This window comes from Miniopterus natalensis, chromosome 4 (genome assembly GCF_054644295.1).
Source record: "Miniopterus natalensis isolate mMinNat1 chromosome 4, mMinNat1.hap1, whole genome shotgun sequence".
In the NCBI taxonomy this organism is placed as follows: Eukaryota; Metazoa; Chordata; class Mammalia; order Chiroptera; family Miniopteridae; genus Miniopterus; species Miniopterus natalensis.
Genome location: NC_142084.1, coordinates 12115714 through 12142957, shown reverse-complemented (window position 1 = coordinate 12142957; position 27244 = coordinate 12115714). Strand labels below are relative to the sequence as shown.

At 43.5% G+C, this 27244-nt stretch overlaps 1 protein-coding gene across 3 annotated transcripts in view; it reads right to left on the bottom strand.

Annotated features, from left to right (window-relative positions):
* PRELID2 (PRELI domain containing 2) overlaps positions 1 to 27244 on the bottom strand; it is a 63619-nt gene that overhangs the window by 26274 nt on the left and 10101 nt on the right. For all 3 annotated transcript variants that reach the window (XM_087816289.1, XM_087816291.1, XM_087816290.1), the window contains exons 2-5: positions 25319 to 25376; positions 23121 to 23194; positions 21087 to 21247; positions 3842 to 3947 (exon numbers count right to left, since the gene is read on the bottom strand). In XM_087816289.1, the coding sequence (XP_087672415.1) occupies positions 3842 to 3947; positions 21087 to 21247; positions 23121 to 23194; positions 25319 to 25376 (399 nt within the window). The remainder of the gene's footprint in view (positions 1 to 3841; positions 3948 to 21086; positions 21248 to 23120; positions 23195 to 25318; positions 25377 to 27244) is intronic.

Below are 27244 nucleotides of genomic sequence, written 5' to 3'. Positions count from 1 at the left end.
CACTTAACACACTGCCTGGCACAAAGCAAGTATTCAGTATATGGTTGTAAAAGGAAGGAAGGTGGGCAAGCAGCCACCCACATGTTGGGTGCACTTATCTCTTCAAGACATTTCTCATCAACAAAATGGGAATAATAATGTCTACTTTATGTACCTCACAGGATCAGAATGTATGCAGCCACTGTATGCTTAAGTCATTAACAGGTTCGGATTAATGGACAGGTCAAATACAGACCCACTGGGTTAATCAAACAAGTTATTTATGCAAAGCAAGGTCTGGCAAACTATAGCCCATGGGCTAAATCCACCCACTACCTGTGTTTGTAGGGTCCATGAGAAAAGAATGGTCTTTACAAATAAACATTTACAACCAATTTGATAGTGAGGAAAACTAATTTTTTTTATCCTAATTCAGCTCCATGTTATCTCCACCTCTCCCCCCAATTCCATTCTTCTACGAATTATATTCTTAGTAAACCAGTATTACCAAAAAAGTATACTAGACTACTATTATTATATTTTTTAATAAAATTGGTGCAAATTTGTTTTTCTCTTGTTATAAAGTACCTACAGAAGATCTCAATTGTGCCTCTTGACCCACAGAGCCTAACTTTATCTGACTCTTTACAGAAGAAGTTTCCCGCTCCTGATCTAAACAACGTACAAGAAATTAATTCAGTCAAGGACGTGACAATAAGATTATTTTTCTCATCAGCCTTATTATTTTCAGAGTGTAATTTTGCGGAACATGGACCTTGTTACACATGCATATTTTGCAATAGAGCAGAAAAACCTGCAACAACTTCTGAGTGAGTAATGGTCAGACCTTCCAGAAGCTCAACTACCCTCTTCACGCCAGGCCAAAACAGGCTAGGCCACTCTGGAGACGTGCTCCTCAGGGCCAGGAACAGATCATTAATCTCAACAGTACGTCTATGGATACAGTACAGTACCAGACACTCATTCATCACCCTCAGCCTTCCAGACTAACACACCATGGACCAGGCTCATTCGTGAACCATGATCTGCAAAATAAAAACAAAGGTCCACTACGCAGAATACCTCTGGGGTCATAACTATAGTTCCTTAGACCAGCCAAACTACGTATGAGGTAACATATGTGTAAGTCGTGAGTAAATCCTGGGAATCGGTGATCATGCTCATAATCATAATTAATAACAATAATAATATCATAAAATAAACATAAGTAAAATAAATATTAAATAACAATTTAAAACCACTTCAGAACAACTGTAATAGGCATATAAAGATGCATAAGGAATGGACTTTTCCCTAGGCAAGAAAACAGGACATAAGGATCTCATGTGAAATATCATATTAAACTAAATACTGAATAGCTCTACCTAAAACAGGTACATAGGACCCTAAACACCAAGGTGGCCTCTGAATCACCTTCCTGGAAGCCAAAGGTCCCCAACTACAGAGTCTGAAAACCACAGAAATGGACAACTAGGAAATCCAGATTTCTGTGTCTTCTTTATCCCTAATATTGGGACAATAATTACAGCTTTCTCAAAGGTTTATAAGGGGGAGAAAGGCTCTTCCTTTCCGTCTGGCCGCAGCCATCAGGGTTCTTAAAAGTTAAATGACTTCCAGGAAACGTAGCAGACTCATAAAACCTTAAATTCCTTTCCACTCAAAAATCTCAAACCATCTATTTTGTGTGTACAGGTTGTTCAACTAAAGGAATAAATGTCTGTTAAACAAAAAGGTTTGTAAGGGATAAATAAGATAAATAAAAATTCCTTTTACAGTGAGTAGCACACAGTAATAATTAGCTATTATTATCATTTTTATTAAAGAGTTGGCATCAGATTGTATATACTATAAATGTAATTATTCATTCTGATTATTTCTCTTAATTAGACTATAAGTATTCTCCATATTATCACATACTCTTCATTGGTATATTTTTAATTTAATGGGCCACAAACAGCACTTTAGTTTTACTTTGATTTGGATTTAAATAATTAGTGAGGGTAACTATTTTTGTATATATAGAGTGTCCCCCAAAAATGTATACACACACTTTGAATAATTATAAAGGAACTGTTTATTAAAAAACATTTCGTTTTCAAAATTGAGCTATCAGCTGTTAAAGTGTATACACATTTTTTGGGACACCCTGTATTTGTTTATTAACTGTATTTTTTCTTCATATGTCAGTTTATGAGCCTTGTTCAAGAACCCAATGGGAATATCCATGGTTTTTTACAATTATTAATGTTGGGAGATTAAAGATGGTGGTGGGCTGAGTGGAAGCTACACTGACACTCTCCCGGGACCAAACTAAAAATACAACAAAAATATAGAAAAATCACCCTGAATACTCAACTGCAACTGAAGACGAGCTGCGGAGCATCCTCATAACCAAGGACGTAAAGTGGAGACTTCATAGAGACTGGTAGGAAGTGCGGAGGCACAAGAGGGCTGCCTGGGCTCCCACAGGCAGCAGCTGAAGGTCTTGAAGGATATCTCAGCTGTGGGGGTTCCCACTGAGGACTCTGGGGACTAAACCCCAAGCTGGGCTCCCCAGCCCAGAGCACCAGAACTGAAAAAGGTGCCCACATAACATCTGGCTGTGAGAAGCAGCAGGGTTTCTGTCTGCCAGGGAGATACATCTGGAAATGCAGGCACCCTCTTAAAGGGCCAATGCACAAAGTTTCGTGTGCAGTCACTCACCGTGGACTCCAGCAGAGGGAGGGCAGAGTGGATTAGAGCTGTGTGAGGAGAACCTAGGGTTGTGGGCTCTGGAGATAGAGCTCAGAGGGCACCCCTCTGGATTCCTGTGCCAAGTCATTCCTCCATACTGCAGAGGCAGACATTTACCTTCCAAGCAGCTTTTGCCTGAGGGGCAAGCAATTGCCCCACCCTGCTGGAAAACCTCTTACCCTACCCAGAGGAGTTTCTACAGCCTGAGGTTCATTAAGAGAATCAGATTAATCAGCCTGCAGGCAGAGGCAGACTTCACAGTGCTTTGAGTCTTTGCCTGACCTGCTTCTAGACCTGCCCCTTGGAAAAGCAGACTTTGGTATGCATCTTGGTCCTGTCCAAAGGCACCCAGCCCCAACAGAGGGAACCTCAAGCTGTAGGTTGTTGACAGCTCCAAACAGGGTACTCAAGGCCAGTCACAAACAGTGTCTGACAAACAGCACCAGAGACCCTCCAAAAAGACTGAGAGTCCTAGCAGGCCTACCTAATATATAGAAACAAACTCAAATAGGCAGCCAAAATGGGGAGACAAAAAACAAGCACCAAATTAAAGAACAAGAGAAGTCTCCAGAAAAAGAGCTAAATGAAATGGAGATAAGTAATCTATCAGATATAGAATTCAGAATACTGATTGTAAGGATGCTCAACAGCATGAGAAAAGATATGCAAACTATGAAGGAAATTAAGAATGACATAGCAGAAATAAAGAATACATTGGAAGGAATAAACAGCAGATTAGAGGAAGCTGAGGACTGGATCAGTGAATTAGAAGACAGGGTAGAAAAAAAATCACTCAATCAGAGATCCAAAAAGAAAAAAAACAATTAAAAAACAGGACGACGGTCTAAGGGAGCTGTGGGGCAACGTGAAACGTAACAATATTCACATCATAGGAGTGCCAGAAGAGGTCAAAAGTAAGCAAGGGTTAGAGAACCTGTTTGAAGAAATAATGGCAGAAAACTTCCCTAACCTGGTGAAGGAAACAGTCACACAAGTTCAGGAGGCACAGAGTCCCAAGCAAGAAGAATCCAAAGAGGCCCACACCCAAACACATCATAATTAAAATGCTAAAATTATTAATGTTGATTCCAAATGGAAATAAGCTTACCTTCTGGGCTCCCTGTCTTAAGAATGTGCTGGCAAAAGTTTCCAAAATGCAGTTGAGAAAGCCAGCCCCTGTGATTGAAATCTTGCCTCTCTGAATAAACTCTGTCCTGCAAAAAACAAAAATATACATCTTAGATGTCATTTTACATTCAGATATTTAAACCACAGGGATTTCCAACAGCCTAATTACCACCTATAATCACAACAAAAGATTTTGTTAAACAGAGACAGTTTATATAACAGAAGCAACAGCCTTATTCACACTAGAGTATTTGTTTCAAGTTGCTAAGGGAGTAGATTTAAAAGTTCTCACTTTCCCCTCCCCCACCAAAAATTTGTAACTATGGGAGGTGATGGATGTGTTAACTGACCTTATTGTCATAATCATTTTGCACGATACACATATATCAAATCACTACATCTTAAACTTACACAATGTTATATGTCAACTGCATCTCAATAAAACTGGCAAGAAGTGAAAATATATGGCTGCATAATCCTAACGACTGCAGAACATAGGATTTCTAGTCATACCTAATAAATAATTCCATGATGATAGTCCATGATCTTTAAAAAGTTGTTCTACTTGACCCACAATAAACAAATTTAACTAATTCTACATATTTATATCCATTTATTAATTCTAAATATGTATGTGTGTCTATATATACCCGTTTCATGCTGTAAAATGGCTTTTTAAAACTGAGTCTGAGACTATGATCAGCAGTATGATCTTGAGTAAATTATTTAGATTCTCTTAACTCAGTTTCCTCACAAGTAAAGTGGGAATAACCACAGTATCTTCCAACTATTATGAGAGGTAAATGAGCTAAAGCATACAACAGAAACAGGAACAGTTCCTGACTTACAACGAGCATTCATTAAATGTTAGAGAGACACACAGACAGAGATGGGAAAGCCGGACTCCTGGAATGACTTCTTTAATCCTCGATACGAAAGGGAGGTAAAACAGATTCGATGTGCCACGACCCTATTTAAAGTTCTGCCAATATTAATTCTCTCCAATTCATAAAACAGGTTTGGATCACACTTGAGAGTGATGTCAGAAAGACGGCAGAATGGGAAGGCCAGGCCCTCCTTCCCCCTTGGAGGCACTGACTTAACAACAACAGATGGACAAACTGCCTTTGTGAGAACTCCATCAACCAGTGAAGAGGGGAGCGCAGAGCCAAGCCGAGCCACATCCAAGCGAGTGAGAACGTTTGTGGCACCTACCTGTCACGGCCCCCCCACCCCGCACAGCGCAGCACCATCCGGAGAAAACTCCCAACTCCTGGCTTCTCGGCCGGGAGGGAAAAAGAAGAGTGGGATGTACGTCCAACACGCAGGTTTTCCATGGGGGCTGCCGGAGGAACCGGCTCCTGTCCCGCCTGTGCAGGATGCTGAAGGGGGGGCAGTGCACCCGGGATGCCGGGGGCCTGCTAGGATCAAAGGTAAGCATGGTGGCTTATTACAGCACCAGAGCCCACAGGCCGACACCCAGGGGTGGGTGTCACATCAGCCAGCGCAGGAGAGCATCCCACCAAGGGGAACCCACAACGACCCGGGCAGAAGGCGGAAGGCAGAAGGAACAGGGCTAAGGACTCGCTGCTTTTCTGAAGATTCCCCCTAGGTGGTAGAGTCTTTGTGATTGTAAAGAAATCTGATTCTTCTATAGGACTGACTGGAGAATAAGGTGGGTATAGGAGATGTCAGGAGATGAAGCTAGAAAGACAAATGGAGACCACCAGTCTTCTCAGCCTGAGGAGCTTAGACTTCACCCTGGAGACAACAAGGACTTCTCTTCTGAGGCCACCAAGTGACAGGTACAGATGAACAGGTATCTGTACATCACTGACTGAAAGGCTTGTTTTCACTGCTTAATGCTTTCAGACGATCTCCTATCCCCCATTCTCGCACAATGCCTGCACTCAGTGAGTTCAAGGAGCATCTGTGAAATGACTGAATTAATTGATTTAAATTTCTTTACAATCAAAAAGAATCTACAAAGGAAATATTTCCCCTACCTTCTTAGATTTCTATGGAAAGGAGATATGAACCACGGCTCTTCTCTTCTCTGTGTGTGTGCGCGCGCATATATGAGCACATTTACTGACACTAAGAAAAATGTTCTAAGAAAATTATGGATCCAAAAAGCTATGATTTGGGTAAGAATAGTTATCTAACTTAATTATTAATTAGACCTTCTCTCCAATCCTCTTAGATCAGTAGCCTCTACATTTAGACCATGCACACAGAAAAACAAAGCCTTCAGAACACTTGTCCCCCCCCCACACACACACACACGTTATCCTAGCCAATCCAACATAAATAGTCTAGGCAAATAGTTAAGTCTAGGCAAAGCAGCTTCCACCTCTTAGATTTAAGCCTCTATAAAATGATTTGTTCCTGTGACACTAATCTTTCCCGTCTTCACTCCTGATGAGTCAGAGTAGAATTTAACAGTTATTTTAATATTTTAAAACAAAAAGTTGAGCAGTCTTACTCTCTTGGGACAGATGCACTCTTTGATCCTCAAGGCAACTGTAGGTGAGGGATTAATAAAAGTCTCTCTTACATCATATCCTAATGATATTTCTTTTCGCCAATTTTGGGAGAAGTCTAAGTGCTCAGAAAAGCACGCTCAGGGCTTTCCCACACATGGGAGAGTAGCAGGACAGGGAGGCGGGGTCGGGCCCTTGCCGACAATGAGATGAGAGTTTATTACATTTTAAGTCTGCCAGAGAAGACGACGTTGCATTCCCCTAAATAACTCACTAGCAAAGCACATCAGATATTTTCTTCTTACTGCACATAGGTCACCTAAATCCCTCATGCAGGATAAGCCTCACGTAAGTTCCTGTGCAAAACACAGCAGGTTACACAACAATATACAGTTTAATTTCAGCTCTTTCTGACGAAGAAAGAAAAGGTGGGTGGATGGATGGATGCATGGATGGATGGATGGATGGATGGATGGATGGATGGATGGATGGACAAACAAATGGATAGAGCTAAAATATTAACAAGAGAATCTCTGGGCATTAGAATTATAGGTGTTACTTATTTTGTTTTTTGTTTTTTTTACTAATTTTCTGTAATAAACATGTATTACTTGGCAATCAGCAAAAATATTAATAAAGCCCTGAGGATCATTTTTATATAAATAAAAATTCTTCTTTATATTCTCTGCGCTACCAAGAACCATCTCCAGCAGAGGAACATGCTAACTTCTGGCTTACCCTTCACTTAAAGCCTCATTAAATCTCCTGTTGCCTTTCCTTTTCCCACACTAGGTAACCTCGGTTCTTGGTGCTCTTTGTCCTAAGACTTCCTCCCACACCCAAGCTTGACGTGGTCTGTTTCACACAAAAGACATAAGGTGACTCAAGTTTTCCTACACACGTCTTTTATCTGTTAAGCCTAAAGGAAGGACTGCATCTCCTTTACGATGTTATATACCTGGGTCACACCTACTCTTCAAAAAACCGCATAATAACAGTGTATATTTTCTATCAGACATTGCATTATCTTCTGAGGTTGTTGCTCTTAAATTTTTTTCTAACTTTTACTGAGGAAACTATGGTAAAGAGAAGTTAAATAACTTGTCCAAGGCCATATAACTTGATGTCACGCAGATTCATTTTCTACCATCTCAAAACTGCAGTCCTGCTCCTACCCCAGTTAACGACACAACCATCCTCTTAGTCTACGAGCTTAGAAGTCTCAGCAACATGTTCTATGGTTCCCTTTTCCAATCAGTCCACTCAGTCAGTCAACAGGTTGTGTTTCGTTCCTTTCTAACGTCTCTCCGCAGTCAGTGTCATTCTCTCCCTTGCTTCTGCTATCACCTGAGTTTAGCACAGCATATTCTCTCTCCAGGACCATCTCACTGCCTCCCAGTGGGGTTCCTGCCTCCAGTGGGGGCTCTGTACCATCCAACTGCCCACAGTCAGCTTCCCAGGCCCACTCTGATGTGGTCCCTGGCTGTTCACTAAGGCACAGAGAATAAAGCTGGCCTACTCGGTAAAGATTCATCCCTCTTGCTGCATAGTGTTCCACTGTTTGAAAACACTCCAGATTACTTATCTATTCTACTGAAGATGGACATTCAGAATGCACCCAGTTTGGAGCTACTACCAACAGTGCTATAATAAAAATATGTATAATGCATCCAGGTACATATGTGCACGAGAGTCTCTAGAGTATCTAGCAATTAAATATCCGGGCCACAAGACAGGGATAATTTCATTATTTTGTTTCCTGTTACTCCTCACAGGAGGATATTTTTTCCATTGACTTTTAGAAAGAGTGGAAGGGAGAGGGAGGGGGAGGGAGAGAGAGAAAGAGAGAGAGAAAAACATGGATGTGAGAGACACACATCGACTGGTTGCCTCCCACACGTGCTCAGACAGGGCCCGAGAATGAACCTGCAACCCAGGTACACGCCCTTGACCAGGAACCGAGCCCGAGACCCTTTGGTGCGTGGGCCGACGCTCTGACCACTGAGCCACACCGGCCAGGGCACAGTTTCAATTTTAGTAGATCATGCCACATGTTTTTCTGAGTGGTCGTACCTATATTTTTTTCCCTTCATTGCATCAATTCCAATTGCAACGACTAGCACATGGTAGGAAATCGACAATCCATCAGGGACGAAAGGATGGAGCAAAGAAGGGAGGGTCGGGAAGAGGGAAGGGAAAAGCAAAAGGAGGGGAGAAAACGACAGCCCAGCTCAGCACTTGGCTGGGGTCAGTAGGGGGCAGCCTGCACCTGGCTGAGAGACCAGCCGCCCCAGCATCTGGCAAATGATGTAAAAAGAGGCTCGTTCACTCACACGGCGCCATATCTGAGTCACATCTATCCGTCTGTCTGTCCACAGGCGGACCCAATTCAACACAGGGCACAATGGAGTCACAACAGAGGGCGCACGGCTCCCGTGTCGGAGCAGCTCTGCCAGGGTGAAGGGCAGCTCACGCCATCTCTCCCCTCCGTTGGGGTCATTTAAAATCCTGGTGCCTCCTGGACTGGGGGAAACAGCAACGTTCGGAGGAAATATGGATCAGGAATTAATGCCCAGAGCACACAGCCACCAGCTCAGGATCCTGACAAAACAGGGGTTCCCGGGGAAGCGAGCGCCTTGAGAGACGCTGTCCTTGAAGTACTGGCAGGGAGGAGTCGCAAACCTTGTCCAATTGTTTTCATGACGGGAATTTAATCCAAGGTGTCTGGGGGAAAACGAAGGTTCCACGGATATTCTTGCCGTGGTGACATCGCAGGTCTAGTCACGATGCTGCCGACCTCCTGCAGCCACATCAGGGGGGCCCCAGAGGAAAGGGGGGTCTGCGGTCAGGATGCCTGCCCCGGGCCTGACGCTTCTGCGGAGGCCGTGGGCGCAGACATCCACTCCACTGTGCCAGGGCACGGAGCCTCTCCTACCCTCTTCCCAAACCCACCTGCACAATGTGTCATGATGTCACCCGGCCCCCATCTCCTCTCTACAGGGCCTGCGGACCTGCCGATGCGGGCAAGCCCGCGGAGCTCCGAGGCCGTCTCCTCCGTGCCGTGGGGCTCACGCCTGTTTCAGAGGTTGCTCCAGCGGTAAGGCGACGCGTGGAAGGCACCGGGGGGATGTGGGTAAGAACCCAACAGATGTCAGCTAACACCAGTAATGATGGCGCTTCTGTCCCTATTGTGCACCACCATTCTCTCCCGCATCCAGAAAGGGGAGCACAGCGCCTGAGGTCAGTGCCCACAGTACAGGCCCAGCTCCAGGCAACTCGGGGACCTTTGTACTTCACTAACTTCTGGGTGGCACTCAATCCCCACACACCGCTCAGCGGGGAGCCCTGGAGCTCCAGAGGCCGCACAGTCCCCAGGCCTCTCCCCCATTCTGCACGCAGCCCTGGGAGCCCGGCCCCCTGCCAGCCGCCCCCGCCTCGCTCCCGCAGGGCCCTCTCCATCTGAGCGGCTCTCCTCACCCGGCCCAGGGACCAGCGGGGCGGTGCTGAACTGCTGGCAGTGAGCCGCAGGGGGAAGAGCGCGGCACTAAGGAGTGAGCAGAGGGAGAATCTCAGGGACGCAGCAGCCCCGGGTGGGTGCATATTATAGATCAGGGTGCCTTGGTCTCTTAAAGCATAGCATCTTAAGAAGTGGCTGTCAAGCCCTGCCCGGTGTGCCTCAGTGATTAGAGTGTCCCTTCCCCTCCCCAGGCACCAAAAGGTGGTGGGTTCGATTCCCAGTCAAGGCATGTGCCTGGGTTGCAGGCTGGATCTGTGGCACCAGTAAGGGCCCGTGCAGGAGGCAACCAATCGATGTTTCTCTTCCTCTCTCTCTCTCTCTCTCTCTATATATATATATATATATTCCCCTCCCTCCCTTCCACTCTCTCTAAAAATCAATGGAAATAACATCCTCAGATGAGAATTAACAACAAAAAAAGAATTGATCATCAATAATAACAGATAACATTTTTTAATAGCCTAGTATGGTAAAGCATTACATTAACTCCTTTATATGTATATATATATATATATGTGTGTGTGTGTGTGTATATATATATATATACACACACACAAGCATCAGTAAATTCTCACAACAGCCTCATGAAGTTGAAAAAAGTCCTACAGGTGAAAAAAACTGAGGTTCAAAGAGGTGAATTTGCTAAGATCACCCAACAATAAGTGGCAGGGCCACCATTTGAATCCACACTTAACCTCAAAACCCTCAGATCCCCTGTCCCTTCCCACAGTCCTATACCTAGAGAAGTGCCTACGCAATGCAAGCTTGCTGCCATAAGGCTTCAAAATACACAACAGTCTGCGACCTGGTCTGATAGGAGGTGTTAGGATATGGGTCCCACAGGTGCATGCCTCCCACTCAGGGCTGGCTTCCAGGATGTGTGATCTATGCGGTCGCACAGGCTCAGCTGTCAGAAGGGCTGCACACTTAGCCAAATGCCCTGGCACCAGTGTTGTGAAATTCTTAACCATTTTTGAACACGGGATCTGCATTTTCATTTTAAACGAGGCCCTGCAAAATGATGTAGCTGCTCCCAATCCCCTTTCAAAGGTAGGTCTACACAACACTGCCATTTGCCGTGCCCCTGGGGAGTTTTCTGAGATGCTTAAGAATGCATGTTTCAGTAATAAAACCCTCAAACATACACAAACTCTTGGGCACATAACATCTACCTCCAACAATGTCTAAGCAAATAACCTTAGAGGAGGGCTTAGGCCAGCCTATAAAGATACTCATCACATCATTATTTATAAGAGCAAATCATGGGAAATAATGCAAATGCCCCCAAATTAGGACATTAATAAAGCACACTAAAATGATCGTACCCAATAAATACGTCTGATCAGCCATAAAAAAAATTTTTCCAAAAATGATATATTTAATAAGGAAAGACAGTCCCAAATGTAATGCTAAACTAATGTAAATGTCAGAATACCATGTATGGTGTAATTTCATGTTTGTAATGAGTAAATAAACTATAGCCACTGTAGTATATAATCTTACAGTGGAATGCTACACAGCAACATGAAAAGAACAAACTATTGATACACATAAGATGACGCTCATTGGCATGATGCTGAAAAAAAAAGAAAACTAAAATTACAGAGCACAGACTGTACAATTCCATCCATGTGAAGATCAACCCCAGCAGAACTATAATCTTAATCCATCCTTAATCTATAAGGATGGAGCTCAGAATATTGGTGTCTTTTGGGGTCACTGACTAGAAGGGGCACATAGCTGAAGAGGGCATGAACATATTCCATTGTTGTTTTTTTATATGTATTTTTCATATGTATTTTTATATGTATTTTATATGTCCTACCACAAACATGGAATACATATAAAAAAAGAGGAAGCATTACTTATCAATATAATAAAGAATACGTGGAGCAAGATTCATCCAAAGTCGACGTATGTGAGGGCTGGAGGGTTTCCCTAACTTCGGACATGAGGCTGCTGGGTCCCCCAGAGCAGAGGGGAGAATCGAACAGGACAAGCTAGGAGTGGCCACCTCAGTGCCTCTCAATGCTACAACCCTCCTGAAGTCAGACGCATATTGAGTTCAGCAGCCTCCACTTCCAGCACAGAAAATGTCTCAAAATGTAGCTGTAAATGCAAACCAGGAAACAGAACTCAGCTTGTCAGTTTTATTTTCCATCTCTTCGCTTAGCTACGAATATTAGTCTTTCTTAGAAAGAAGGGCATGAAGCTCCCAGATGTTGATGCTCAACCTGATGGAGGGGGCAGAGTCTTAGACTAGGTAGACTGTCTATTGTCTCATGACCTCTAGGTTATTCTGCACGAGATCCATGCCTGGTTGATCAAATATTATAATTTTTAATACTCAAACTTTTTATTTACCACAGAAGCAAGGGAGGGAGGGGGGAGGGGAGGGGAGGGGAGGGGAGGGGAGGGGAGGGGAGGGGAGGGGAGGGGAGGGGAGGGGAAAATTAAACTAGCATCTGCTCCATAGGGGAACACAACACAATTTTGAAACAAATCCAACTCACGTCTCCCTTACTTCCCCTGATTATTCCTCTCTTGCATAAATTCAAGAGGGCCCTCATCTGAATTTTTCTAAACTTTCCAACAGGGCATTTCTGCTGAAAAATGTTCACTGTTAGCTGGAGAGCCAGATTACCAACTGGTCATGCCTCATAAGACTGGCAGGAACATCACACAGAAGAGAGCTCCAAAAGGGGTGCCAGCTAGATGTTTGCTCACCACTAGGCCCACGGGATAATGACTGGTTATCAGGGGTTTTCAAACTGAGCTGCTCAACAGACTTACCTAGAGGACTTTTTAAAAACATGGATTTCCAGGAGCCAGCCCAAGCCCACAAAACCAGAATAATCTACAGGCTTAACCTCCCCCCTGAGCCTTGGATGAACACACAACTCAAAACCAAAGGGGAAAGGGGTATGGAAAAAATCCAGAGGCAGTCACAAAAATATTTCAAAAGCTCTTACTTGGAAATGGCACAGAATGCTCTCTTGGCTAAACACATTGTTTACAGTTCAGTCATCACCGTCATTTCCAATAAAACAGCTTCCTCCACTTTTCAAAGTTAGTATTTAAGGAATCACCCTACTTTGAACACAGCATTTATAGTCACCATTAGTTCCACCAACAACTCTCATTTATCTAGTGCCTTGTAGTCTCCAAGTGCAGCACATCCCCACTTATTGTCTTATTAAACCTTTCTATCGCTCTGTGAGGGAGCTCGGGCCAGCTTCACCCCTTTTCCCAGGGTCAAGCGGCATGGAAGTGACCAGGTAGCAACACCAGGAGAGAGGCCTCCGTATTACCGGTTCCAGACTCCTTCCACGTCAAGCTTCCTACCAAATCCTACCGGACTTTCCCAATTTGCACTTGTCCTCCTGTCCGTTCCATTCCTTTTTGCTTCTTGCCCTTCATTCCCACTGCAGCCCATAAAGAACACTATCTGCAACCCCTTGAGCAGATGGTCATTCATCATTCATTCAACAAATGGCCGTGGAGCCTCCTCTGCAAGTGGAGCCCTGTGCTAGGCAGACGCTGGAGGTACAGATACAGCCGAATGGGAAAACAGAGGCCTGACAAGAACGCAAACATAAAAGGCAGATAAGTGTGTTGTTGGGAGTAGTCTGACTGAGCCAAAAAGAGGCTCCTGCCCAGATGTCGTATTTACAGGGAAAAGGCCTCGTTGCTTGGTTTTCGGTAATTGGCAGTGCGTTCTAATTGTTTGATCGCCCACTGGCGCACTGGAAATCCAGGTCAATGTGAGCACAGGGACGAATACAGTGATATTTATTCAGGCTCTTCGATAACTATACCCTCAAGTCCTTTATCACCAGGATTAGAGATTAGAAATAATACCTTAGTAAAGTTAACAGAGCCAGAATGTTTTAATATTGCACTGAAAGCAAGTTTGGCAGTCAAAGAAACACGCCAGTGCTAAACACATGAAAGTCAACAAAATGTCAGATTTGCTCCTGGAAACAAATACGAGACTTAAGACAAAGAAAAAATGGATACAGGAAGAAAAAATGCCCAAAAATGAGCCCCTTGAAATAAGCACATTATACTATTTGTGATTCACCAGATGAAAAGTCGAGACTTGGGATGTTTTAATCCAGGAGTTGAAAAATAGAAAATTCAAAATGTTATATGCCTTATTTGTTAAAATGAAGACTACTCATACGAGAAACTTCAATTATAAGGAAAACTTATTGAACTAAGAACAGCCGCTCATCCCATTAATTTAATCTGTGTGTAAATTTTGACTTTGGCTTGTTTCTTTCACTGTATTCCAGGAGAAATTCCTTTGATAGTTTATACAAATTAAGACAACATATCAGATGTGATTAATACACAGTCTACTAGACCAAGCATTTTTAAATCTCAGAAATCAGATCTGTAAGCAACAACGGGTACGCAGGGACTCTGAGGCAGGGGCCATGAGGATGCTCAATGCCACGTATGGAAGAATGGTCTTGCTGCTCAAAAGCAAAAAACCCAGCTCAGCAGCATCACAGAGTGAGTCTCCACTGACGGTGATAACTTAAACCTCGCTTCAAGATAATGGAAAAGCTATTACTTATCACAAAAACACAAACAGCTTTGGTGAAAGACTAACACCCAAGAAAATGCTTTTACAAGACGCTTATCTTCTAGAATTGCAGTACTTGGATAAGGTAAATGTCCATTATTAAAGACAGATCAAATGCATATCCGTTATACTCCCACATAGTACAATAAAAATAAGGAGACCCAGAAAAACTAACAAATAAATATATTTTAAAGAACAGAAGCAAACCCCAAATCATAAGAAATGAATATGCTTATTTCAGAATGTAGGGTTTCAGAGGGCAGAAACCAGGACTTTTCCTTCTGAGAGATTAAAACAATGTAAGCCATTCTCTGGTCACAAGAGAGAGTGCCTGTGTCCTGCTCCACGAAATAAAGCACATTCCTAAAACAGCTGACATCCAATTTTTTATTTTTTTATTTCTACCTTCTGATTCGGCGCAAGTGTCCGAGGGAAAGCCATGCACGGGCCCGGCGTCTCGGACTCTGGAAACAGCCAGCTCCTCAGAGCACCGTGCATGATGCCCCCCATAGTCACGGGGGAACCCAAAAGAAAACCCAGAACACAAGGGGACTCAGTCCCTGCCACATGCTGGCATCGCCCCCTGGATGCTTTTCTCTCTCGTGCTCAAATCTCACGCTGGAACTAAAACAGAAGGGTTCCTCCTGCCCCGACTCTCACACTGAGGAGCTCTCATCCCCGAGCTGGTGTGCCGAAGGGACTCAAAGTCACAACACGAGCACCTTCCTGCAGCCTGACGGCAAACCATTATAAACGCTGTTTCTACATTAAAACAATTCATGCTAAAGATTAGAGACATGTGGATTTTTAAGATTCTGATAACAGCAGCAATAAAGGTGGTAATATTAAACATCAGCATTGATTGACCACTATTCTAGGCTCTCTACGTGGACTGTCTCATTTGATTGTCACTACAACCCTCTGGGGTAGAGATATTTTCCCCTTCACACTGATGGGGAAACTGAGGCTTAGAGAACCGAAGTAAATTGTGCAAGGGCATATAATTATAGTTCAGAGGTGGGAATACAACCCGAGATGTAGTCGGGTTACTCTGGCACAGGATGAGAGCTGTACAAGTCTGGAGGGGCCAGGAGGGTTGTGTGAATAAAGCAGCCTCTGGACTGTTGGACAGATGAGCCAGGCGTGGAAAGACAAGAAACTATGAGGCTGCCTTAGTTCCTGGTGGCTTTCCAGTTCCCGGTTCCTGTTCCCTGGGAGGCCCGCTCCTGGGTAGAGATCCCTGTATTCATGTCCAGGGGTAAGTTTCTATTACATCCATAGCATAACAAAGGCAATGGGCACCGTGGTGAAGGGGGAAAAGGGCATGCAGTGTCTCCTCCTTGCTATTATATTCCAATTATTTTTGCCCATCTCTCTCCCACGCAGCCCTTTTGTTTCAGGGGGATCTGACCCGACCCCCAGCTCTAGGGGCAGAGCCTGACTAGTCAGGGCCAATCAGCCCCCATCAGTCCTCTGATCACTTTTATTAGTCCAGGAGGGAGCAGTTGATATAAGTTGACTTAAACATTTAGAGGAAGGACTTTGGTTGGGAGACAGGTTCTCTCCCTCTCACGGGTCTCTTTTCCTCACTAAACGTGGACAGAGAAGTATGGTGACCCTCGGTACACGAGGACTATGGAACTCCAGCCCACCCAGTGATGAGACGCCACGGATCCTCGCTGACAGGGAGGCCAGTGTCACTGCCAACAGCCGAGGCTCCGGGGCCTCACTGCCCAGGTCTGAATCTGGCTCTGACACTTAGTGGTCATCTTACTTCGCACAAGTGACTTCAGTTTGTAAAACGGGGTAATAATAGTTCCGAAGTCATAAGGTTGTTATGAGGATTCAATGAATTTATATATATGTATATAAATTAAATGAATTTAAAATGAATTTATATACATACACACACATACATATATCAAGCACTTAAAATAGCGGCTGGCACGCGGCAAACACAGGCAGTGCTGGCGGGTGCCGGCTGAGTCAGGACTCCAGCTACTGGCCCTGAAAGGCAGCCTGATCGATACGGGAAATGGCCCTGAAAGGCAGCCTGATCGATACGGGAAATGGCCCTGAAAGGCAGCCTGATCGATGTGGGTACGTGTGGGAGGACTCTCCGGGCCATGCGGCGCCACGCTGGGCTCCGGAAGAACGAGACGAGCGGGAACATCCCATCACTCCATCTCCCCCGAAGGATACAAACTCCATTTCATAAAAACTGCGGGACGGAAGTGTCCGATGGAGTTAAGAAAGTGAAGAAGCGTATCAGAAAACAGCTGAGCGGCGACAGAGGCGGGGAAAGGCCGCTGTCGCTCCGCCTGAGGAGGGGCCACAACGGCGGAGACGTCAGCGGGAAGCCCAAACGGGTCGTGTGCAGGGACACAGAGCGAGGCCCGCGTGGTCAGAGGCCACGGGAAGCCCATGCCGAGCCCACCTCGGCACGGAGCCCGCGGGCCGCGCTCAGGGCCCGAGTGCCGTCGGGTTTCCCGTCACACCCACACCTGCCGGCCAACACGGAGCCGCGGGTCTAATTTTAGACTCAGCAACCGTGACAGCTTTTTTTTTTCTCTTTCAAACAAACTGTCCATATTTCATCTCGGTGCAGTGGTGAGACGCTCCGCTCCCATTCCTGGCAAAGGAGGGGGGTGAAAGTAATTACGGGACCTTTTTTCTCTGACGTCCCCTGCCCCCAGATTACCTCATTTAGTTAGAACGCCTGCCTCAAGGGCCTCTCTACATCCATGTCAAGAGCTAAGAAAACATAGGTTTCCTGGAGTCTGGATCGCAGCTTTCATCATATCATCCCCTGCTCGGAAACCTTCATCTGGCTGCTTGTTGCTAAAAAAGACAAAACGCATAATCCATATCTAACCTGGGAGCCAAAGCACTCTACTGTTCGCAATAAATCCATTCTTTAGGAAAGTCCATATTGCTGCCAACCACTTTGCTCAGGTATCAAGTCGGTGACACCTGGTTTACACCCTGGCTCCGCAACTCACCGACTGTACCACCTTGAACGAGTTGTTTAACCTGAGCTTCGAAACACTGCAGGGGAAGGGTCTAGCTTTGACCTTGACACAGCAGGTGTCAGTGAATCTGGGCCTGCTGTGTCAGTAACCTGAGAGTATTCTGGACAGGACGAGAAATGTAACAAACCAAATAAAGAAGAAAAGTGTAACTGGTCACACCTCTCTACAGAAGAATCTGGTATAAAAATATAAAATGCACATAACCTTTGACCCAGAAACCCCACTTTGCTCCATCCACCTTAAAAGGTCATTGGATAAGTGGGGAAATATGTAATCATAGGGGTTTTATCATAGCATGGTTTGGAATAGCCAAAAATTCAGAAACAACCTAAATGCCTTTAGGAATGGGCCAAGAAAATCATGTAAACTAGCGCTAGGTCATGAAAATTGTTTCTCTTTTTTTCCAGAACTGTTTGATATTTTTTTACAAGACACATGTATCATTTTTTCCAGAACCAGAGGGAAGATTTAAAAAGTAATTTTTAAGAAATACACAAAGGGGAAAAGTCTGGAAGGATGTTTTCCCTGGATTCTCGGGGCCAATTATTCTGTATCTTACTGATGGAGGTCTGGTTCGCTTTTCAGGCTGGTAAATAGCCAGGATGGCTGAGAAAACTGAGGCTGAAACAAAATATGAAGTGAAAGACTTCTGTGGTTTTTGCATAAAATGAGACAATTCTGTCCTTTTGCTAATTCTGTATACAAAAAAAAAAAAAAAAGCTCTATTCCCTGGCTATACTTAATCCCAAACATCTAAGTTCTATGTGAGGGCTCTTGCCAGGAGGGAGACTGAAAAAATTTAAAAAAACAACTAGTGGGTCGCTCAAAGCAAGCCCATCTCAGATGCTATTAAGACTTGGCATTCCCACTCACTCAATGCACGGCGTTCTAGAATTATCACTATAGGACTACAATTATGGGAGCCGTAATGATTTGGACAAGTGATAGAGCTTTAGAATGGATTTAAGATTTTTGGTCTTTAGTTATTTGGATTTGAGGGCCTTAGTATTTCCATTAAAATGATCAGTACATAATACAAAAATTCAAACCATACAAAATAATACCGAAAAACACAGTAAGCTGTCCTCTGAAATCATACTTCACAGCGACAATCATCATTAACATTTGGGCCTTGTTATATTTTGCTTCTATTTTTAAACCTATCTCAAAGGAACTAATCATTTCTAACTCATTATATTGGCAAAATTTAACAGTACGTTAAGTGCCAGCAATATTGCAGGGAAATAAACTCTTACATACTGTTGATGGGAGTGTAACTTAATGTATTAACACATTGGGGGAAATGTGACAAAATCTACATAAATTAAAAATGTACATGTCCTAAGAACCAGCCAGCTATACAGTTTGTTTGTTTTTTAATTGATTTCAGAGAGAGGATGGAAGAGAGAGAGAGAGAGAGAGAGAGAGAAACATCAGTGGTGAGAGAGAATCACCCATCAGCTGCCTCCTGCACCCCCCTTACTGGGGATTGAGCCCAAAACCCGGGCATGTGCCCCAACCGGGAATCAAACCGTGACCTCCTGGTTCATGGGTCGATGCTCAACTGCTGAGCCACACCAGCAGGGCCAGCTTTCTTGTACTGAGATATAATTCACAGACCATAAAATTCACCCAATGGTTTTAGTATATACACAGAATTGTTCAACCACTAACAGTTCCAGAACATTTTCATCCCCCCAAAAAAGAAACTCCATACCCACTCACAGTCACTCCCCACTCCCTTTTCCTCCTTGCCCAGAGTAGAAATCTTTCTGTCCCTACGGATTTGCCTATTCGGGACATTTCAAATAAACGGACTCATACAATACGTGGCCTTTTGTAACTGGCTTCTTTCACTTGGCATAACGTTTTCCAGCTTCGTCCCTGCTGTGACAGGAACCTTACTCCATTTCTTTTTACGGCGGAATAAAAAGAATGTATGGATCTCTCACATGTGTTTCTGTTTCATCAGCTGATGGACATCTGGCTTGTTTTCCCATTCTGCCTATTGTGAATAATGGTGCTAAGTAGTGGTGCTCTGAACGTTCCCGGACAGGTTTTTGTGTGGACATACAAAACACAGTGTAGAGCTGCTGGGTCAAGCGGGAACGTTCCGTTTGACTCTTCGAGGCACTGACAAGCTGCTCTCCAGGGCGGCCGCACGATTTACATTCCCACCGGCAGTTCGTGAGGGTCCCAATCTGTCCCCACCCCCTGCAGCACTGGTATTGCGTCTTTTCCATCACAGCCACGCAGCAGGGTTGAAGTGACAGCTCACTGTGGTTTTGATTTCCACCTTCCTAACGACTGCTGATGTTGGGCATATTGTTGTGTGCTTACTGGCCATCTGTATATGTTTTTGGAAACTATCTACTCAAAATTTCGCCCATCTTTTCTTCGGGTTGTCTTTTTATTATTAAGTTGTAACAGTCCTTTATATATTCTAGATACTAGACCCTTATCTGATATATGGTTTGCAAATCTTTTCTCCCATTCTCTGGATTGGTTTTTTTCCATCTTCTTGACAGTAGCCTTCAAAGCATAGAAGTTTTTAATTTTGATGCAATCAATGTTACCTATTTTTGTTTGGGCTTTTGGTGTCATATCTAAGAAACCACTGCCTAATAGAAGATCACAAAGATTCACACCTATGTTTTCTCCTAAGAGTTTTATAGTCTTAACCCTTTCATTTAGGGCTTTCATCCATTTTGAGTTAATTTTGTATTTGGTGTGAGGCAGAGGTCCGGCTTCATTCTTTTGTTTGTCAATGCCCAATTGTGCCAGCACCATTTGTTGAAAAGAATATTCTTTCCCCGTTGAATTGCCTTGGCATATAACTTTTAAAACTATACCTAAAATGGTCGAGCTTGATTGTGGCAGTGGTTACACATCTGCATATATGTTTGTTAAAACTCAAAACTGTACACTAAGAACAAATTTTATTACATTTAAATAATATCTCAATTATCCTGAGAATTAAAAATTCTCCTTTAGAGAAACATTCACATACAGCATTTACAAGGGTCATATGCCTTACCAATACTGTGGTACTGTTTGTAATCAGAGAAATTGGAAACCACCAGAACGTCTGTCAAAAAGGAAAAAGCTAAACAGAATATAGGAATACGCTATATTTTATATATGTATAGGGGATAAAGTTTAGAAACAGTCCATTAAGCAGAAAAGGTAAGGGGGCAATGGTTCACACAGAATGAAAGTATGTATGTAACAAAAGATATACAAAACCATACTACACAGCCTCTGTGAGCACACATGTAAGTACCTCAAGGTATCTTAAAATCTAGAAAAATGCTCAGCACACTGATGACACCAACTGCCTCTGGAGAATGCGAAAGACACCAGGATTGAACAGGGTGGCCAGAAAGGGACTGAGCTCTGTCATTTTCCCTCCAAAGGGAAATCTATTCATTAATTACTTGTGTGATGAAAAATTAATAATGTGTACCTACTGTGGGTTATAAACAGAGATTATAAGTATGAAACCATAGCTTTTCAATACATGTGCTCACCTGGGCGGCCTTGCACCCAGCCCCCACGTCCACACACACATGCCCAAACACACGCACAGGTGATCTTACCAATTTGGATTCTCCATGCTTTCCCGGAAGACGGACTCTTCCTTCATGGATGCATACTGTGTCCACGTAAGGCAGTGACTCTGTATGGCCATGCTTCTTTCCTGAGGATTGAGCCACGATTCCTCTTCTAACTGGATATTGGGTACCTTTAAAATGCTCACCTGTCCAACAGAGGGAGGATGGCTTTCTCAATTTAGGAAGAGCAGGCTGCACAAGGATTGTGCCCAGAACTGCTTTCGGTCTTAGATAATTAAGGGGACGAGTGATCCTGATATGTGGATGGTGGCTCCCCAATGGCTGTAAGTCCTCGATAATCAAACATACTACGACCTTACTAAATGCTGGTGAGGACGTGCGAATGGCCCAGGATTTATGCAGGCTGTACAGCCCCCGGCCTGATTTCCCTAACTGCTAAACACCAAGCAAATTATCAGCCTCCTTCGCGTCTCCTCCAGGGCTGGTTATGGCCTTCTTAAATTGATGGATTCTAATTGGGCCCACTTACGGGCTCACGTGCGGGACGATACCGGGTAAAATATTTTCTTCATTTTAAACTCTGTTCAATACCTAGAAATGCATTCTTTCCTAGGTGGGAGAGACATGGAAAACTACAAAGGCAGAATTGTACAAGTCAGAGGTGGCCTTAAATTATTTAAGAATTGAGATACAACACAAAGTTGAATGCCTTTTTAATAATAGATTCAAGCATGTATATAGGGCAATGGCAGGCAGGGTACATACTCTGGGGAAAGAGTCAGTAATAATTTGCTGCACATATTGCAACACCTTTTACCACCTGGAAAATAAAAGGAAGTTCATTTTCATCTTCATGTCACACTTCTTTCCACTAAAGAATGGGACGGAGTCTTAATCCATCGTAAGGAAGTGCTAGAAGCTGCCATCTTCTCTACAACAACACAGCAAAGACATTTTTGAGCTCGTTGGCAGGAGCCCAGCGGGTTCCACGTCACACACAGGACCACTTCTGGGTTGAAACCTCCATCTGAGACATTTTTTAAAGTGTGAATCAGGATGTTCTCCTCTTTTTTCCTAATGATTCTAAAAAGGCTCTTGTCACTACTTTCTCTACGGTTCAAGCAATGTGATTAAAAATTTCCACTTACCCTTTTTTCCAACAATCACCAGTGTGCTGAAGGATTTCAAAGAGAGAAAACAGTTTGCTATCATGACGATTTCCATCATCAATGCCATCACTTTACAGAAACATACACAAAAAGGCTTACAGAGAGCACTGGGAACATTATACTCCCCGAAATAACGGTTCTCTCCGGCAGGGAAATAGAAACTGAAGCTTTTACCTCCCTTACAAATATCTGTCTAAATATCCACCGTCTGCCCACCTCTGGTCATTCTTACCTAAGAGTCATATCTAACCGTGACCAGATAAGGAAAGATGGTCACTTGATGTCCAGCGTCCAAGGTATCTTTAAAATAACTGTAGACCAGCCCTATGTCCACTAAGAGTCCTCCACAAAAGAGACAGAACCAGACAGGAAAAAACTGTCTCTGGTGGCATCTGCCAAAACTGAGGTTGGCCCTGGCTGGTGTGGCTGGTGTGGCTCAGTCCCATGCACTGAAAGGTTGCTGGTTCAATTCCCGGTCAGGGCACATGCCCGGACTATAGGCTCGATCTCCAATAGGGGGCGTGCAGGAGGCGGCTATGGGTGTTTCATTCTTATATCAATGTTTCTCTCTCTCCCTCTCTCCCTTCCTCTCTCTCTAGAAATCAATTTTTTAAAAAGCTTAAAAAAAAGCATTAGTTCTCACACCTGTCCTCAGGCTAGTTTTCTAGGGCACTGAAAATGGTTCTAGAAAGCGGGCCCTCAGGGGTTCATAAAAAGGGAAAAAAAACTGAGGTTGGATATAACAGACCTTTCTTCCTCTGCAAGGCTATGAGGTAAGAGAGCTGGGAAAGTTCTACCACTCCTTCCCATCAGAAGATGCTCTTTTCATGACTCTCAGAAAATTACCCAATGTTACACCACAGCTGGTAAAATTTTGAAATGAAGTTACCTTCCTTAAAATTTCTGGAACCACATTCTGACAGATTGCAATCCTCTTTCTATAGATGATCCCTGTTGACGCATCTAGAAATAGAAAATTTTTACACTCAAAAAAATATTTAAGGAAATGTACTCTTGTCTTAAGGTCAAGAAAACTTTGAATGTCAATCTCAATTTTCTGTGCGTAAAATTCCTCAGAAAATGTTTAACTCAAAATGTAGTGTCTCTGACCACTTTTCTGGGCCAAATTACTCCAAATACACTTATCTGTGATCAAGGAATATGTGTAAAGCACTCACAAGTACACATCCTAAAGTCAAGGATAAAAGAATCGCAAATTGCTCACTGCTATGAACTATCAATGTCAACACTCCAATGACAATGGCCAATGAACCTCCTGCTCAACTCCAACAAAGAGAATGTTTTAACAAAAATAAATGGAGAATTTGATTCTGCTGCCTTCTGCACCAAACAGGTTTTCAAGCCCAGATTTCTAGCTATGAAATTTAAACATAATTAATTATATTAGGCATACTTTTCTCTTATAGGGAAGCAGACTCCCTGTGACTTGAACTACTGTTTTGAAAGGAAGTTTCCAGAATAGCACCAGGAATATATTTTTAAAATGACAACAAGCACACACACACACACAAAAAAAAACACTCAATAAATGTGAGTTAAGAAAAAGGAGACCAAGTAAGAGAAAAAGATAAACTTAAAGTGTTGTCGTTTGCTGTGTGAGTTACTGTGACTCGGCCACACTCCTACAAGGTTTCTCACAGCTCTGGCTCTAGGAGCCCTGACCCTCGCTGCAAACAAGCTTCTGGCTGTTCAGAAGCTGCTTGTCTTCTCTGCCGATCGGCATGCCTCTGGGCACCGCATCCAATGTTTGCAGCACGTACTGAAAATGAATTAGCCGCTCCTGCAGGCAAAGATGCCCTTGTCGCTGCTGGAAATTATAATTAACGTTCCCATGCCACTCTGGAATATGCACATTGTTCTCTTATTCGATCTTCACAACCACCTAAAAGCAGGTTTATTACTTTCCCACTGAACAGATGAAGAAACTGAGCCTCTGAGAAGTTAGGTTATACAGATAGGAACAAAATCAGGACTTGAAATTAGATTCCTCTGATGTCAAATAACAAGTTTCTCCCATGCTGCGTGCAGGTATCTGAGAAAATGGTTTTTTTAAATGTATTTATAAGCGTAATAGAAGTACAGAAAACAACCTCACAAGCAAAAGACAGTTTTCTGTTCACCCAGCACAGAGAAGGCCTCGGAGTCATGTCGCTCACTGGGAAGGCTTAGGAACATGTGAGACCGGGCGCTGGGCGTCTCCAAAGGTTTAGACGTGGATTACGCCCATCGTTACAGTTCCCTGCACTGCTTGGTTCTCAAGTTCAAATACTGTCAGAGAAAATGCTTCCGCAGGACATGTGAGTGACGGGACAGTAAAGACTCCAACACTCCAGGCCAGCGGTCGGTAAACATTTTCTTTAAAGGGCCAGCTGGTAAATATTTTAGGTTTTGTGAGCCATATAGTCCCTGTTGCAGCAGCTCAACTCTGCTGCTGTCACAAGGAAGCAGCCCCAGGTAAAATATAAACAAACGGGCATGGCTGAGTGCCAATAAAACTTTATTTACAACAGGCCACACAAGCATAAATTATCAACCCCTGCTCTGGCCAATACTGAACCACGTTAAGTAGAGTTATGACCTCACAATCTAATCACTTTACAGTCACATCTCACACACATGCTATTAACCACATCCATTTATCTATAAAATGATACATAAATATGTTATAGGGGTAGGGCCATGTGACCTTGGACCGGTTATTTCTCTTTCTGCCTCGGTTTCTTGGGTCATTAAATAGGAGTAATCATCATACCTACCCCACAGACTGTTCTGAAGATTAAACGAGTTAATAAAACAAACTGTGCCTGGCACATATTAAGTGTTGAAAAATGTTAGCTGTTATCACTGTCATCAAGGATTAACTGAGAAAGTGGCAAGGGAATAGGAGGCCAGCCTTCGACTGCTGTAAATGTTGGGCGCTCTTTTCTATTAGTCACTTCAAATACAGAAACAGACCAGTTTGAAACAAAACAGGCCACACACACACCAGCCACAAACACACATCTTTACAAAAATCAGTATCATCTAATGCTCATCACTGAAGGGAGGTGAATTCAGGGAACCTACCTCTTTTTTCCTCCACAGTTTGTACCGAGACGACATTTTTATCCATGGGGTTGGGATACTAAAAGAAAGCAAATAGAGAAGAATTACCGTCCATCTTCCACCAAGTGAGCTATCCCATGGTAGCCACGGTTATGTGCAGGAACAGGAAACATTTTCCAAGCACTGCCTAAGGCCCGTTTTCAATCAAGGGTCTTAATTTTACTATTTCAGCCTAGGTAAGTGAGATGCTATCATCAGCTGGGCCTGCATGAAATCTAGGAGGAACCTTCCTTTGCCCCAACCTAGCCCTCCATGCAGAGGGGCAGGTTAGGTTAAGCTACCCAATAACTAATACTATTAATACTGAGCCAGCCTTATTAAATCAAGAGTGTTTTTGTGCCAGGCACTCTGCTAAATGCTTTACTTGCACAGTCTTATTGAAGTCTCGTAACAGCCTCTTTGTTGTGACTGGGCTGTGTGATATTACTCCATCTCTCAGAAATGGTCAGAGAGCGGGGGGTCACCCAGCCAGTGGGTGGGAGAGCCGGAAAATTAAACCACGGCTAAGACAGAGGGAACCCCTTCACTACTGTCTTACACCACTGCCTGGAGCTGGGTTAGCATCACAGGAGTATGATCCTACAAGTAGTCTGCGCCAGGTCCTCAATAAACAGTTAATTTATTGACTAAATTCCCCTGAAAGACAATTTGGATATAATAAGGCTGACAGTAGCTACCATTTTTGGCCTAGGCAGTGTATATACATTATATCAGTTTAATTCTCCAAACTATCCCGTGAGACATATGCTATTTTTCCCCTTTCACATGTGAGAAATGAGGCTCAGAAAAAGTAAGTAATTTGCTCAAAATCAGCCGGCTAATGATCACCGAGAGTGTAATTTACCCACAGATGCTCTCTGCTGCCTTCAAAGTCTGTCCACCTAAACTACAGGTAAGTCAGTTACTCAGATCCAACCCTTTCCATCTGTTCAGATGCACAAAGAAAGAACTTAGGGAGCAGAACTGACTTCCCCAAAGCCACAGGACAGGGTGGCTGCTGACTCAGGCCTGCTGAGCACCCTGTGGGCTCTTTTCCCAGAAGTTTACTGCTTCATCATGTGATCAAATCTGAAAAGAAAATTACAGGAAGTCTTACCCAAGTCATCATAAGGTGCTAAGGGGGAGATGAGAGCAGCAAAGAGGATGGGGGGGGCAAAGGAAGGCCCTCCACTTGGCAAATTTGAGCTGTAAGTCTTCTGAACCCCAGGAAATAGTATGTGAAACTCAGTGCGTGTGGGTCCCCCCAACCCTGTACAGCAGCGTGTGTGTGTGTGTGTGTGTGAACTAGAACTTTCATCCTAGGTAAAATGAGAATATTTCCATTACTGCAGCCCCAGTTTGCTCAGTACATCCTGACTGAATACTGTAAATGTGACGTAGGTTGTAGGAAGATTACTGAACTAAATTACGAAAGAGGTTGGATGTGTAATCACCAGAGAAGGGCAGTGGTCAATGTTTTCAGTTCTTATTACTTCACTTAGTTATCAGTGAAATTCCTAAAGAGTATAATAAACTCAGTTCACACTTTTACATAATTGTTATATTTGTTTACCAAGTCAAAGGGTATCAGTTTAAATAATAGTGAATATTCTTCATTCAACAGTTTTTTGAGTAACTATCATGCCAGGCACTGTTCCAGGCACTGAGAATATAATAATAAAACCAACAAAATTGTAGCCATTTAGAGAGTTTACATTGTTAGTTGAGATATATATATATGTGTGTGTGTGTGTGTGTGTGTGTATATATATATATATATATATATGTCAGACTAAGGAGTAATAGGGGGATGAAAATTGTCAAGAGAGGCGGCTATAAAATAAATTCTTAGGGGGTCACCCATCAGACAATGCTTGTAAATAACAAAAGTAAAATGGAAGTTTTATT